Below are 16,806 nucleotides of genomic sequence, written 5' to 3' on the forward strand. Positions count from 1 at the left end.
TCTATGTAAACACACTCATTTTTAAACCTCACAGCCGGTCTAAAGGAAAAGAAAAGCAGAAAGAAAAACACAATAAAACGGAGAAAAGCTTTGTTGCTCTTGGATTCCTGAACATTTACCATAAGATTGAGGCCTTAGCCACTATGTAAAATCTGATAACTTCTGAAAGTAAATGCAATAATTCTCAATCCAAACAAGACGTTTACTCATTTTGTGGTGCAGATGTTCTTTTTTTTATTTTTTTTACTCCATGTGGGCCCTGCTGATAAGCAGACACTGCGGGTTGAATGAGGACAGCCTAGAAAGGATGTAGTGTAAGTCAGGACTCTTGCTCAGACAAAAAATCCTTTTCCATGAAAACTCTTTCCATGAGTAATACAGAGGATTTCCATGACCATTTAAGCAGCCTGACACATTACTGATGCCAGTTTGGGCCAGCAGTAGCTCAGTCATTAGGCGCTTCAGGTACGGTAACTGTGCGGACCAAAGGTCTGGTAGCCAGGTGGAGCCAGTTTACTTCCTGAGTACTGCTGAGGTGCCCTTGAGCAAGGTAACAAACTCCTGACCACACAGGGGCACCCACTGTGTGCAGCCCCATCCCTCTGATCTCTCCATTAACACACCTTTTCCAAACAAACCAGGACCAAGGAAGTGTACCGTGCTTGAGCGTGGTATGGATCACTAACACTAGTCAAACAAACTGGACTTTGGGGGTCAAACATGTTTGGGCACGGTATGGATTTCCTAGCATGAGTACAGCTTTAAAGAGCCCATATTATGCCCTTTTTGGGGTTCGTATATTTAATCTATGTACCTACTAAAGTATGTTCACAATAGCTAACGTTATAAAAAAGTGTCTGTTTTCATGTACTGCCGCTCCATGCACCAGCTCGCTTCTGACTCTCTCTCTAAGGCTCTGAAGTGCCCACGTTCAGAGTCCCCACGTGTGCCAAGTCTGATCTGATTGGTCGGCCTGTCGGCTCTGCCGTAATTGGTCAGTCACTCAGCACTGTTCTTGGAAATGTCCCGCCCCTTTTACCATATTGGGAATGCAGCCACTTTGGCTCCGTCCGAGGGGAGCATAAACATTAGCACCTTAGCACTACTGTGCTACCGCAGGCTACGGCATATCGTGGGCGTGCTACAGAAGTTAACGGGCGTGCAACATGAGCTGCTGGGCTTACCACAACGAGCCAATGGGCTTAGATCAGTGATATCACACTGACAAGGCGTCACACTGGCAATTTTTTTTCGAGGGGGGCTAGAACCGAGCGTTACATGCAGCTAATGCTGCAGCTAACAGGAGGACGTAGGAGAAGCCGCGTTTACGCAGACTTTGAATTTTTGCAAGTAGATGTGCCTAAACATGCACAGGACACTTGGAAAACACACTAAAGAGAATATAAAACCAGAAAAAGCATAATATGGGCCCTTTAAGGCGGCAACTTTTGGTTGAAAATATGTCTGAAAATCTGTAGTTTTAAAAGCTCAGGTAGTTTATGATGCCAACGATCATTACAGAAGTATTGAAAAGTTCTGAAGTATGTAAAACTTTGACAACCTTAATCCAGCATGTAACAACGATCAAAGTTTAAACAAAAGCATCAGCAAAACAGTGCAAAACCTGCAACTATTGCATCTCATTGCATAACATGTTACAAAAGTATCAGTGAACATTTTCAATGCTGCCTTTCAGCATCCTGATGACCTCTATTGTGTTTCACATGCAAGGACAATGTGTGCTGTTCATGTGCAGCCTTTTACCGATAGCTGTCGCAACATCAAGACTGCAACTAAAGGTGATTACACAAAGAAAGCTGCCGTCTCATCCCGTACAAAATAACTCATCAAATGCAGTAAGGCAGACTGAACCCTGGAGAATTGTTCTGCTGCAAGTCAAAATAAAACAGATCAAAAGTCAAAGCTGCAAACACGTTTTTTCTTACTTTAGTTTCTACTTTGAAAGTATCTGAAGTCTTCAAAGATTCATCGACATTTCCCAGGCTACTTCCGAGGACGACTTCCTCTATGCAAATAAATACAACCGTACCAAACAGAGAAATAACAACAACCAAGTATAAGTCTAAGATAGTTTGAGTTTTTGTGGTATTGTTCATTTATGATGAAAGTATTGTGTTACAAAGTGATAACGTCATCAACAAGAAGGACTCAATTCTTTGTCTGACAACACACACACACACACTCCTTCTACTGCTGGCCTAGTTTGAAACCCACACTGTGTACTGGTAGTGAACCAATCCAAGGAACAAAAAGGAGGAAGTAGACAAGCAAAGCAGAAGCAGTAGTTGAGTCACATCAGTGATATCATCAGTGGGAGATGCCTGAGTGAGGAGCAACTAAATCTGCAGTCTATGTAACACACACACACACACACACACACACACACACACACACACACACACACACACACACACACACACACACACACACACACACACACACACACACACACACACACACACACACACACACACACACACACACACACACACACACACACACACACACACACACACACACACACACACACACACACACACACACACACACACACACACACACACACACACAAATGACTTCCAGGCAGGTCATGCTGTGTCTTGCATCGGCATGAGGTGTGCTAACTTCTGCTCATTTATCAAAACAAAACCTGCCTTACATGTTGTGCTTTGTTCAATCTGAACTGTGAGCTGCTCAGCGTGATTTTATCGGCTAAATACTTTAACAAAGGAGTTCATTTTTTGTTGTTGAAGAAGGCAAAAAGACAGCGCTGTGGTTTAAATTACGACATAAATAGTTTTTCACTGAATAAAGTGGTGAATTTGAATAGATTCTTTGAATTTTGTACACAACTACAAGTGACAAACTGTTGAAACTCTTAATAGTGACTTCACCTTTTGATGTAGCTTCATTTACTTTTTCTTCTTATGTTTTATGCTCCTGTTGTTGTTTTTACTCTGTAGCACTTTGAGTTTACCTTAAAATGTAAAGTGCTTTAAAAACTAAATCTCTTTTCATTATTATTATTATTATTATTATAACAGAATACATTTTCTTTACAGATATTTTTCTGGCTTTTTTCTTTATTTGATAGGACAGCTATCCAAGTGGGGAGAGAGAATGGGGGATCCCATTATGCCTCTGTAACATTCATATTAAAGGAAAGTCACAAAAGAAAACCCAGGGGCATAAACATTGTGCTGTCTGAATAGAGCTTTTGTTAAAAAAAAAAAAGATGTCACACAACTGGCTAAACATTGGACCTTGATCTTCAACGTCAAGAACTACTTCACCAAGAATGGGGATGAAAAGAATAAGAGATAAGGAAGTTACAAAAAAGGAGAAAGAAAGTTTCTACTTGTTCATGACAGGTTTGTTTTGTTCATCACAAATCTGAATCACAGAAACCTTCCCCTAGGCCTCAGGGCCGTTTACCTGCAAACAACCGATGAATATGCTCCCAGACTAACAGTAAGAGACACGTGTCCCATCAACACGAACAGACTCCATGTGTGACGTTTTCCTGTGTCATTAAATGTTTTAAGAATCTAAAAAAAAAACTCTTCCAGGCTCTTTTATTTTTTCTCTGTTTATTTACATTCATCATGGACAGTTAAACAGCTCAGGTCAGGATAACATGGAACTTCTCCTGTTTCTAAATTTACTTTAAAGACTGAAGATAAGCGATCGCACAGGACATAAACACAGAGCATGATTTACTGCACTACTGGCTACTGTTTCGTAGGGCATAAACATCATGACCATGCTACCAACCTTGGTAACACACGGTGTTCATAATCATTTTTGTGAGCTAGAAAAAAACTGAACATACATCAAATCCAGCTCATCACAATAAGCAGGTTTAATTCCGCTTTACGAATGACAACAAACTGGCTGTTTCTACTCCTCTCTCCGACCATCATCAGCATCCACACACCGTGTTTTCTCACCCTCTAGCTTCAAGTGTCTCCTTGTTTTTAATCATCCTGCCATGAGAGCCGAGTCTGCTCTCTGTCCACTAACAACAGACCTCTCTGTTTTGCTTAGCCCCCCTCCATTCATCAACCCCTTCTTCCTCTGCCTTCTGCTTTCACTGCTTGATACTCTGAAACTACTTCAAACTACAAACACACTTTGTCCTTGTCTCTGCCTCTCTCCTCTCTGTTCTTCTGTCATTAGACACAGAAAAGTCAAAAGGAGGAGGGGGGTATGTTTCTAAATTGAACTGCTTCAAACTTTACTACGTTTAAGCCTACCACAGTGTCACTCCCTGTGCTTTGTTTGGCAGAGAAAAGCTCCTTTATGTCTCAGTATGAGGATGTCATAGTATTTTCTTGGTCACTGCCTTAGCAGGTGAAACTCACAGATCCATCGCAAACATTTCAATCTACCTGAAAAATATTTACATTTTTACGTTTACATTTTCTTTGTTCCTCCTGAACTTAGAGTTCAATCATTTAAAATAAAAAATATAGATATATAAAAATAACAATATGTAGTTGTAAAAACGGTGTTGTCAGCATTAACTAGTTAAGCGTCCCACGTATTGAGGCTGTCGTCTCAAGCGGGTGGCCCGGGCTCGCACCCCGCCCGTGGCCCCCCTCCCGCACGCCGTTCCCCACTCCCTCTCCCTGGCTTCCGACTCCATCCACTGTCCTATCTCTCCATTAAAGGCACAAAAAGCCCAAAAATAAATCTTGAAAAAATTAACTAGTTAAGCGTTATTAAGGTCTGAAATGAATGAATTTTAATCGTGATTAATGTCACGCTATATTATCCTTTAAGGCGTAACATGGATAATTCTCTGCAGTGTCTCCCTGTAGTCGCATAGAAAGAAAAGAGCGACACTGCTGCTTCTTTGAATGTTTCACTTATACAAATAACTGCTAGACAGCCCAGTTGATGAGTCCAAAGTAATATCAACCTCGTGAAATAAAGCATTTCACTTTTTTCTGTTCCTTTGAGCTGTTTTTCATTTAGTTTTTCATCCGTAACGAGGTCCCTTTTTTAAAGTAACTTTTTATTTGAGAGATTGGACAGTGGATAGAGTCAGAAATCAGGGAGAGAGAGAGAGAGTAGGAAATGACATGCCGGAAAGGAGCCACAGGTTGGATTTGAACCTGGGCCGCCCGCTTGAGGACTACAGACTCCACACATGGGGCGCGCGCACTAACCACTTCGCCACCAGCGCCCCACGAGGTCCCTTTTTTGTGGTTAATTTAACAATGCAACCTCCGATCTACCTGAAGGTCATACTTTACTTCAAACTAAAAAAAGTAGAAATTAAGCAATTAATTGCGTTTTCATCTTTTAATACTTTGACAGCTACACATGACAAAACCAACTATGGACAAAATGTACAGAACACGATATGCAGCACAGTAATCATCTCGACTATCTTGTTTTTATGATCGTGAGAAGCCAGCATCGTAATCAGAACTTGATTATTAGCCAATCATCACTAAGCTACCAGCAAAAGCAAACAAGGCCATAAAAAACAAGACTGACCATTTTTTTGTGTAATTTATAATGTCTTACCGCTCCATGGGAGAGGTTTCAGAAGAGGTGATTTACAGCACAACAAATATGTACCTTGAGTGATACGTTTCATTATCAGAAGAAGGTTGTTTTTGTCAGACAGCAGTACCTTCATATGTACAGGACAAGATCAGCAAAGAGACAAGGAATACGCCACACCTCCTCACAGGAGCTTAAAGTGGACAGATAGAGAGAATGAGTGATCTGATGCAGCATTGCACTAAGGGTGGGAATCGAACGTGGGGCCCCGGCAAGGCAAGTTAGTCTTCAGACTTTGAGCTCTCCCTCTCATTAACAAAATAATGCTAATGTTAAAATGAAGAACACAGGCTGAGTCACAAAGGATGCAATATGTCATAAAATACCACACAGTTTGTCGATTCATAACCATTTATCATGATACCATGTATGGTCACATTCTTTCTGATACACACACACACACACAGCCCTAACATGATTACTTTGTGGTGTTTTATCCCAAATGTTTCCAAAAACAATGGGCGCATCTAACTGTGCGGTGAAACAGCAGAAGATTCTCGGAGAGCAGCACTTACTGTTAACATTAGCGAACATAATTTGCAGCAATTTCATTGGAATGAAATGACATAACTTGTATGAACCTCTAGTCTAACAAAGTCCCTGAACATGATGTATGCGTGAGCCATATGGATTTTTATCTGTAATGGTGGCAGCGTTACAACACAGACGACAACTCCCCATACTACTTTTACAAATCATCAAACTATGGTGTCATAGTTTTGGATGAGAGACCCTGAGCAGCATGTGTTTCTTTCTGTTTCTGTAAATGTGTAGGAGAGAACACATTCATTTCTTTTCAGAAAAACAATGGCTGTTACGCCTTACTGAAAGCTGTAGATCTCTGTAACCTTGACGAATGAACACAGTCACATTTCATGTACGTCAGAATGTGTTTTCCAATGAAAGACTTTTATTTTAATACTTCTCCTTTTTTAGACACCTTCCGACAATTCCCTTCCTTTTTTAGACTGCTTTGAGTTGTGGATTATAAGGATTGAAGGGCAGCAGAGTAAGGGCTTTACTCTTCAGAAGGAAGAATAAGCTAAAGACACACAGCACAGTACAGTATCTTGTTTGGGGAAATGTTTGTATGAGGCTGATCTCAGACAGGAAGGCGGTTGGACACAGCCTCAGGCTGTGACCCTCAGACTTGGCCTCTCACAGGGGAACAACATTGAAAAGTACAGTGTCTCTCACAGAGTAGGAATTAAATAGAGCTACTGTAGCACTGACCTCAAAAAGAGGGAAGTTACACAAGTGCCACAGGTAAAAGAGAAGCTGCATTTCAGTGCAACGGACAAAATCAACTTTTCTGCGTTTGTAAAGGAACATAAAAAGCTCAAAGGCGAGGATATCATATGAAGGGTATAGGCAGTTAGCGTCACTCTTTACATTACTGGTGAAACGCCCTAAAATAAAAGAAAGAAATGTGTCTGCATCATTTCAACTTGATCTAGTCTTTGGCTTAACTGGCATTTCTCTTTCTGGGCTTTCTAACCATCTATCATCCCTCTTACAAGACTGAAGGAGTATAACTGTGTGTCCCCTTTTATTTAGCAATAGAAGACATGAGAAGATGTTTGGCCAACAAACACTGAAGATAAAACAAAGGATGACCGAAGCGACATTGTTGATTAAACGCAAATTTGAACTCAAACTTGTCAACTAGATTAAAGTTAAGAAAACGTTCCAAAAAAGCAAAATTGAATCAACACAACTAGACAAGGGATCATAGCGTCTGTGGCCAACTATGTCAAATTGGTTTGCAGCGCGTGGCTAACGTTAGCTATACTACCTCTGCCTGTCCTCCTTGCAGGTTAACGCCAACAAACCTGTGCTGGTTACACATTGCTCCAGGTGAGTGGTTATGTGCCACTTAACCTGACACAGCAAACATACAACTTTATCTTCATTTTCTAGATCAGAATACTGCGCTACAAGATGCGATCTGTCCACTGTGATGGAAATTTCTCACACTGGATTGAATGGATATTCCACTTGCTTAGGCCTGGATAGAGATTACAGGAAGTAGTAGACGTTACAGATGATTGCCACTGAAAGCCAAATGACACACTAGCCAGCCAAGGAAATCAACAAGGATGACTGGCCAACTAAAGTTCCCATCCTGCACTTCCCGTGCTCATGTGCCTGGGTCTTGTGACTTGTGGAGCATGGCCATGGCTCCCTGAAGTTCAAAGTCCAGGAGCCATACAACTGACGAGAATCATCACTAACAGACAGCCGAGTGCACAAAAGAACATTTTTCACTGATTGGGAGAAGTCTTCGTGCAGGAAGTGTCACTGGGTCACTAAAATGGTCAACCACAAGGAAGTCCAACACACTGACATCACTCTAGGAGGACCAGGGACACAGTGCAGGGAGCTGTTGACAATGTGCTCTGCTGAGTCAGAATGAACTCTTTTACGAAGAAATATTTAGGTCAAGAAGCTGCACAGATTACGACAGTGACCCCATTTTATAAGACCATGAGTGTTTAGAGTGAAGCTCCAAGACTGACAGGGTGACAGGTGAGGCAAGACAAAAAAAAAAAAAAAAGACAGACTGCTAGACAAATAGACAAAAAGCAGACCCACATCTGACGGGGACAGACTGTTGGTTATATAAAGACAGGAAGGTGCCTTAAGTTTACGGGCATGTTTTTACAACAGTGCAGCGACTGTGTCACATGAAGAGGGAGGGAGAAACATGTGAGACGCAGGGGATTACAAGAAGAGAGAATGCCAGAGAAGGAAACGGGACATTTCAAACCCCCAAAAAAACAGTCTCAATTAGTTTGGATAATCATTGAACCCTATCACTTTTAAAAGTTTTTTTCTTCCTTCCAAAATCAAAATACAGCCCAGGGTACTTCAACAAGATGAGACAGACTGCAGTTGTTTTAATTTGTAGAAGTTATACGTCAGCTTAGCAACAAGTCACTCTGGAGAATTTCTTACAGGCAGCATTTGTAATTCAAGCAAAATGAATCTCACTTTTTGGTTTCCACTTTTCCAACACAGTGACTATGAATTAAAAGCTATTATAACGAAAGGCTCTATTTCTTATCCCAATCTTAATCAGAAAACTAAGAGGCAAATGCAAAAATTTAAGATTTTTCCCATATTGGGTCTCTCACCTCAAGGTGAGGATTTAGATGGCTTGTAAGTGAAACCAGCCGTAAGAGAGAGAGAGAAGTGAGAGCTTGAGACAGATATGTGACTCATATGAAGAACAAAACCTGCTGCCTCCTGGTTCAGGAGTGAAGTCCTGGGATGAGCTCAATGGCAGTGGAGGTGATATCGCCATGACTCACTCACATACACCTACTTTTGGCTCGTGTTTACAAACTGCTAAGCAGACTGGATTTTCCCGTATGCCACTTGCGTTGAGGGTCTGACAGCCAATAAGCCACTGTTTAACAGAACCGGCACCCAGTCAAGGAGAGAAACATTTAAAAACGAGAAAAACCATGCAGTGTTGTAACAGACATGTTGAGCAACACCATGAACGAAGACGAACAGGAGAGCTCCTCATGATGATGCACTGTGCAGGTTCCTAAGAGACACATTACACCGCGAACTTTTACAAGAAAACAGCTGATGTTTGTTTCCATTACTGAGTGAGCTGCAGGTTATCCTCTCAATTCGTCATTTGTTGAGAACATTTAAGAAAAGTGTGAAAAATGCACATCAGCACAAGCAGTGTTTTAACAACTGACAGAAGAAACCCCTGAAGGTTAGTACGGCAATTAACCTCCAGGCAAAAAAAAAAATCCTATGAGCTAGAGCAGCATTTACCATTACAGATACATTTTTGAAAACAAATACTGTCGTTAGGGGCGCCTGTAGTCTGGTGGTTGGTGCTCACACCCGATGTGCGGAGGCTGTGGTTCTCCAGGCAGCCGGCCCAGGTTCAAATCCGACCTGTGGCTCCTTCCCCCCCTTCTCTCTCTCCCCGATATCTGACTCTAACCACTGTCCTGTCTCTAAATAAACTCAAAGAAAGCCAAGAAAGAAACAACTATTGATTATTTTAACTGTAACTACTCATACTTACTTATAAAGTGGAAGATGTGTTAACATTAGCAGCAGACTGAGACACCCACCCTGCAAAGACAGAGCGCTACCGCAGGTCGTTCATCCCATCTGCCGTCAGACTCTTCAATCAGACTCTTTGAACAGCATCACCACTCACATCAATATTTAATAACAATAACTCTTTCCACAAGTGGAAGTGTAAACACCTGGTATTATTCTATTATTGTATTGTTTCCACCCTTTATTTAACGGATGTAAATATGTTTGATTTTTAACTTCTTGTTATTTTTAATAATTACATTCCTGCTTCCTGTTTTCTAGAGCTGTTGTAACACAAAGAAAATTCCCCCATGGGGGATCAATAAAGTTTATCTTTATTATTCAATCCCCTGTCACACATCTTGTAACAAGGGCTGGCAGCATGTAAATAATATGCATCATTTACAGCACAGGTTGGGCTAAAATCCCCATTTAATAACCTGTCAAACATGCACTTATTGATCTCTGTACATGCATGAACATACTTCATGGGAAGTTTGAAAAACTGACATTAAATTCAGCTGACAATATGATTAAACTTCCTTCAGCCTCCTGAACTACATCTCTGTTGTGAGCTGTATAAATCCAGGTGAGACTCAGTGTTTACAACCAGCAGTGATGACATTTTCCACCCATTACTTCTTGACCAGTTAAGGTAACACGACGTTGCTTGACCAAACTACACAGAAACACCCCCAGACATCACATTCATTTAATAGTAACAACAACAACAAAAAAAGAGCCCCGAGTATGTTAAAGTTAATTTAACACTGCCATACACACAGACACATGTGACTTTAAGACAACACGTCTCAGGTAACTTAATATATAATGTTGAAACGTCATTGATGAGGAAACTGTTCTGAACATGTAACGACTGTTTTGTAACTTCAAGAAACTTAACTTTTTAAACACGACAAACAAAATGCTATGCTAATGAAGCTAATGTTAACGTTGTTGGAAGTACCTCGGTTAAGGTCAGCTAACTGTTCATTTAAGCGTCACTTACATCTCTGTGCTGCTGTCTGCTGTTGAACAAGTTCAGTCGCTGGAGTCGGGCTTTCATCCCATCCGCCATAAACTCTCACAAAAACAATGACCTGTGCGTGTGTGTGATAACTTTCTCCGTAACTCGCTCCTGACAGTGTGGGACTCTTCGATATCATTTCATTGGAAAGTTCATTTTGCTGCTCCCTGGATCCTGACTGTCAAGTCAACACAAAATAGCTACAACTCATCCGGTTTAAATTTTCAAAGTAAGATCGTTCCAATCGCTTTATACGGATATCGCTTAAGAAGTACTGTGATGTGCTTTTATTTTGAAGGAATGTTAATAAATTTCCGGCTTGATTGTGGCAAACTGTGAATAACTTGTCGCAGCTTATTCCACCAATAAACTGAGAGAAAAGGGTGGACACAGTTCCTGTCCCGGGTCAGTCAAACTTTAGGCGGTACACTTTAGGGGGGGGTTTCCACTTTACCGTTACATGATTGTTTTTAGATAGTGTCTGTAATCTACTTAGACACAGTATATATATACACAGTGTTTCCTGTCCAGAGGCACAGCATGCACAGTTAAGCAGTTATTAATGCCCTTGGGATGCAGTGCTGCTGGGAGAAAGAGTGACCTTCATGACCCAGAAGATTTCAAACTGTTTGAGGAATGGTAGAAATACCTCAGACACTAGTTGACCCTGTTTTGACTATAATATCAAGCAACTTAAACTGTCAAATTATAATAAAAAACAACACTAAACTATGCCATATCAAAGTATTTTTAACAATGACTAGGTACCAGCAGTTTCTAACGAAGAGCTACTTCACAGTGTATGAAAATGATTTTTATCATCAAGCAACAACAATTACAAGAAACTATTAAAGTTTGCGACATATTAAAAAAACCTAATACTTTGTGGTCATTGAACGATATATTCTCAAATAAGATGTCAGTGTTGATAAGAAAACTGTTTACCAGCCAAATGTGGACTGGTTGACAACAGGATAGTTTAAGAAATGAATATCTATAATTGTGAATATTTGAATATTGTGTACATACTAGTACATTTTTGTAAGAAAAACTAAATATCACCTGGACTCATTCACTAGAGTAAATTAAGTAATAATGATTCTGGATGATATTGAATGAAAAATAATTAACTAAATCTTTTTATTTTAAATGACTACAGACAGAACTTAAGGGGTAATTGGCTTTTTGAACACAAACTGTTAGTAACTGCACTGAAACAAACCAATAACCTGTATTGTATCAAATACAGAAACACTGTGAACTTTGTAAATACTGTGGGGACACCAAGTGGTAACTTTTCTCTTCAGGAGCAGCAGGGGAAATCCAACAAGACATTTCTCTTCCTCTCTTCAGGGTTTTAAATATTGCTGACCAATGAATCGTTTTCATCATTTATATGATACCAGTTGTTGTTGTTTTTTTAAACTAAATTGTCATTAAAAATGGCATATTTTAAAATGAAGCCATTTCAATAAGTTAGATTTATGCCGAAATTAAGTGTGTACAAAAAAAGTGTAAAAACCTTCAAGATATACGTTTGCACATGACGGCAACAATGTCGGCGTCCGCAGCTCTTTACACACAAAGATTTTATGTTCACTCAGTGCTAAAGTTTATACATGGAAATTGGTTGTATTGGTCAGCCAAAAGATTGATTATTGATTATTTCTCTATGGTTCATGCGGGGAGGTAGGTGTCAGACTCAGAGTTGAGCTAAAAGCTGCTGAAACAGCCTTTTTCTTGATGAGGGAGATATTTGACTTAATGGTAAAAGCAGGATGAGATTCATGTCAAATTACAGCGCCTACACATGTACAGGGCAAAATCAGCAAAGAGATGAGATGTACCCATTTACCCACAGGGGGGCGCCAAATCAAAACAGACTTCAAGTTCCTCAAGGAGCTTTAAAGTCCCCATGAAACTAAACTTCCAGAGTAGCTAACTGCCATAGATAGAAACAATCACAAGGTTAATTGGCTGAAACATTAGTAAATGTCCCTGAGTGCAGGATGAGTCATCACTCATCAGACATGTAAAATGTTTTATAAAAAAATAAAATATTGTTATTTTGATGTTAAAACTCAAATAATGCTTTATTAAAAACCAGGAAAATGTATTTTTCATTTCATGGGGACTGTTGTAATGCAAGCCTTGAAAAGAAACATTTGAATATTTTGAATATGAAATTGTGATGTAGCTGCTCGTTGCATACACCTCCCACACTTGAAAAAAAGAGAAAGGCAGAGTGTGATTTTGCGTGTGTTAAGTGTGTGCATGATTATGTTAGTAGATCAGAAGTGTGTGTTTGGGTTTGCTCTGAAGGGATGTTCATAATAACCCTTCTGTTGTTCACTGCAATTAATCTTATAAAGAAAACAGAGCAGTGTCCAATGATTAAACTCTCATGAAGGGTTTATGTAAATGTGTGTGCATGTGTGTGTGTGTGTGTGTGTGTGTGTGTGTGTGTGTGTGTGTGGGACAGAGCAAGAGTAACAGGTGGTCAGAATGACATCATCACCACATTCCTGAAAGTGCTGAAGAGAGACAGAGAAAAAAAGCGTGCACACACATAAACACACACACACACACACACACACACACACACAAATATATCAAAACAGAAGCCAAGCCACAGGAAGTGGTTGCTATGGTAACAAAGTTCCACATCCTGTTCAGTTCATGTTCAAAAAAAAAAGGGCAATTACTCTCAGTGAAGCAAATACCTGCAGAGTCATCACAACAACTTACTGTAACAGCCTGTATGACAGACATACTGAAGTTCACGTTTATCTGCATGTGTGCATTTACACCACAAACAGTGGATGTAGGGATGTGTATACACACTCTGCTTTATTTACAGTACATGCTGGCTCTTCATTTATCTACAGTATATGCAGGTATTTGTTATGTGAGCACAGAAACGTGCTCGTGCGCCGAGAGAGAGAAAATCATGCATTTTACATTTTGACTTCTTAGGATTAAGTTTCCAATTACGTATTGTTTGCTGTCTCTTTTTTTCAGCTGGCTGCGTGAAGTCTTCGGTATGTCGGTCACGGCACGGGGACGAAGAAGCTATCGATTTCAGGCGCGGCTTCGGGACACCAGCTGCGTGCGGCTTTAAATTGCTCGGAGGCCGCTGGCAGAGTGTGCCATGTGGAGGATAGGTGAAAGTGTTGAGGTCAGGAGTGTTGAGGTCAGGAGTGTGCTGGTCGGCACGGCGGAGCGAGGGGAATGTGTTTGTTGGCATTGCTGAGGGGAGCTCTGTGGGACAGTACACACACTTCTACAGTGAGGCCTCAGAGGGCTGTCATGACAAACAGGCAGTATTTTTGGTCACTTATTAAAATATATATTAAGAGATTTTCTGTCAGACGGATCATTTATTTTCTGCTCTAATTTCTTTTATCTGACATGCCTATTGGCTGAGCTTGTGTTGATATATTTAAGTGTGATATACTTTGTCATGTGCCTGTAAATCTTGATTTATCTAATAATACAGAATTGATTTAAACAGTGCATCTGCCATTGGAGTTCAGATGATTGAATTTGTTTGTCTGTCGTCTTGTAGTTGCCAGACTTTTTTTTCTCATGGCTGACGTATGCAGCTATAATTGGTATCAAACATCATCCTCCTCGGCTTCGGCGTGACGACGCTGGAGTATTTGGCACAGTTGGAGTTTGTTCATAATGTTCCCCTCTTTCTGACAGATCCAATCATGTTGTTCATTGAGGCCTTAGTTTCAGCTCCAGCAGGCACATTTACCCTCACCTTTGTCACCTTGTTTTTATAATGTACATTTTCCATTCTTGTTTATTTTTCAAACACATGTATGAGAAACTTCTGTTCTCACTTATTCACACACACCTACCTTGGTGCTGTCCTGACACTGGAAGACGTAGCAGGCACAGTTTGGAGCTTCTCTGACCAGGCAGCCGAAGCTGCGGGGCTCCTGGCTGTTGTGAAGGAGCTTGGTCACCTGGTGAGGACGACATTCAAACAGCACCGTGTGCGTCAGGGGGTCCCACACGACCTTTTCCCCGAGAACGGACATACACCGCACCCATGAGGCCGACACACACAGAAGAACAGTGTGACTACAGGAGGAGGGGTCCAACTGTCCTCCACCTGGACTTACAGACCCAGCAGCCGGTTCCTTCTCTGCAGAGTGACACCGACTGATCTCAGCCACCACCCAGGGCAGCATGGCCATGGTGGTCCGCGGGTGCACAGGCAGAGAGCCGATCAACGTCAGTTTGTACCGTACCTCCTCCTCTAACTCCGCTTCGTCCGCTACCCGTCCTCCCCATGTTGTAACCCTCTTCTCGGCAGAGGTGACTTTCTGAGAACACACCGAAGAGAAGGAGAGATGGGAAAGCGACGGACTGGAGCCCGGGTTTGAGATATGATGAAGAGGAGGTTTCTCGGAGCTCCCTGGCCCGGGCTTCACTTCGAAGTAGAGCCCCTCCATGGCAGGTGCCCGAGTCAGTGTCTGCCTCTGATTTTACCTGCAAAACATTTTGAGGGGAATATTAAAACACAGAGGAAGAGATACATATTTATTTAACAGTTAAATGTGTACCCTGGATGTTTAATCTTTAAAGGTTTAGTGTGAAAACCTCAGGGTCATTTGGAGGGTACTACAAAATGACCACCTGGTGTTGTTTACCCAACCAGAAACACGTGGCTTGAATTCTGACCTAGACATTTACACAAGGACACACACACTACAGCTGAACTATGAGGATCAAGTTTGGCCGGCCGCCTGTCAACCAAAGAGAGGGAGAGATGTAGAGGTTCAGCTCGCCCCTCCTTCCATCCAACATAAATAAACGTAATCGACATTTTCAACACTGTATGACTGTTGTGTTTTATCAGCTCATCAGAGATTTGTGGGAAACAGTAAAGGTACTGCGTGATAAAACGTGTATAATGATTCAGAGATCATATTAGCTAAAGACTCAAAACGTTGAAGTTGAAGGGAAATTAAAGAGAAGCGGTTTCTTACGTACCTCATATTTGACCTTGCAATACACTTCTACTTTAATCTAAACCCGCTGGGACTGTGCAGCACGCTATGTCTGTCGGTCCTCTGCACCAGAGCAGCAACGGAAGTTAGAATGAGATGTTATACTCGTGGAGCGCAGCCTCACTTGCCTGACTTCAGCGGTTAATTTGGATTTTTACGCACGGAACGAGCGATTTTTACGCACGGGGTTACGCAGACCTCACCGCGCGCAGTATTTACATATGCTGTCCCTTAAGGGCATTGATGATATTGTCAACAATATATCAGAATTAACTCCGCTCCACATAAAGGCACAGCCTCCTTACCTGTTCACGGCAGTCTTGTTTGATGTGCGTAGATGAACCAGTATGTGCGGCTTCATAAACGCACGCAGAGAGAGAGAGGAAGGACGATCTCCCCGCAGCAGAAGACGTTTCTAGTTTGAGTTAATTATAGAAGACAGGACAGACTCTACCACCCTCCTCTCCTCTATACACACTCTGCCGGGGCATGGCAAATGCATGCTGTATGCATGCGGGGCAGGAGGATGCAGGAGCGACGTGCTGCACGTCATACCTCAACATTTAATACCCTCATGCACAGTTTGAAAGCCGTTTTTATTGAGTGAAATTACAAAGCCAGCATTTTTTTTTTTTATAAATTAAAGGGACACTCAGAAAGTAGAGACTCTGTTAACTCGGTTTTAGAATTAATTACTGTGAGGTCAAAGGGTGTAGTTGTTGAAACGGACTGCTGCTAAAGGGTCCCTTTAACTGTTAACTTTTATTATCTTATCAGGTAATAAGCTATCTCTCCACTTGGTGGTGCTCTAAGCTTTAAAGCAGTCATTTTACAAATCAGCAAACTCACACATCAAGTATTGATACAACACATTAAAATATATATTTAATAGTTAACTTTCAATGTGACGCCTCACTTTTAACAGTCGGCTTGCAGTATTAATTATAATGTAAACCAGTTCACAACATCATCACAGTTGTAAGTTCAAAGCTCCTGTGAGGAGTTTTTAGCTGGTTATGAAACAGACTGAAATTGTGATGCCTCTTAATGAGCTACAACAGCTGATGAGATAATCAG

At 41.2% G+C, this 16,806-nt stretch overlaps 1 protein-coding gene across 4 annotated transcripts in view; it reads right to left on the reverse strand.

The window, feature by feature from the left end:
- The window catches only part of tbc1d1 (TBC1 (tre-2/USP6, BUB2, cdc16) domain family, member 1), a 47,600-nt gene extending 31,426 nt beyond the window's left edge, over nucleotides 1-16,174 (reverse strand). Inside the window, exons 1-2 of one of the 4 annotated variants that reach the window (XM_061065165.1) lie at nucleotides 16,035-16,174; nucleotides 14,572-15,208 (exon numbers count right to left, since the gene is read on the reverse strand). In XM_061065165.1, coding sequence (XP_060921148.1) covers nucleotides 14,572-15,171 — 600 coding nt within the window. In that variant the 5' untranslated portion in view covers nucleotides 15,172-15,208; nucleotides 16,035-16,174. Of the gene's footprint in view, nucleotides 1-10,684; nucleotides 10,860-14,571; nucleotides 15,209-15,712; nucleotides 15,730-16,034 lie in introns of those variants that run through there. The other 3 variants (XM_061065167.1, XM_061065166.1, XM_061065168.1) reach the window with 3 other exon arrangements.
- Nucleotides 16,175-16,806: the final 632 nt, after the last annotated feature.

The sequence above is a fragment of the Labrus mixtus genome, chromosome 2 (genome assembly GCF_963584025.1).
Source record: "Labrus mixtus chromosome 2, fLabMix1.1, whole genome shotgun sequence".
NCBI lineage: Eukaryota > Metazoa > Chordata > Actinopteri > Labriformes > Labridae > Labrus > Labrus mixtus.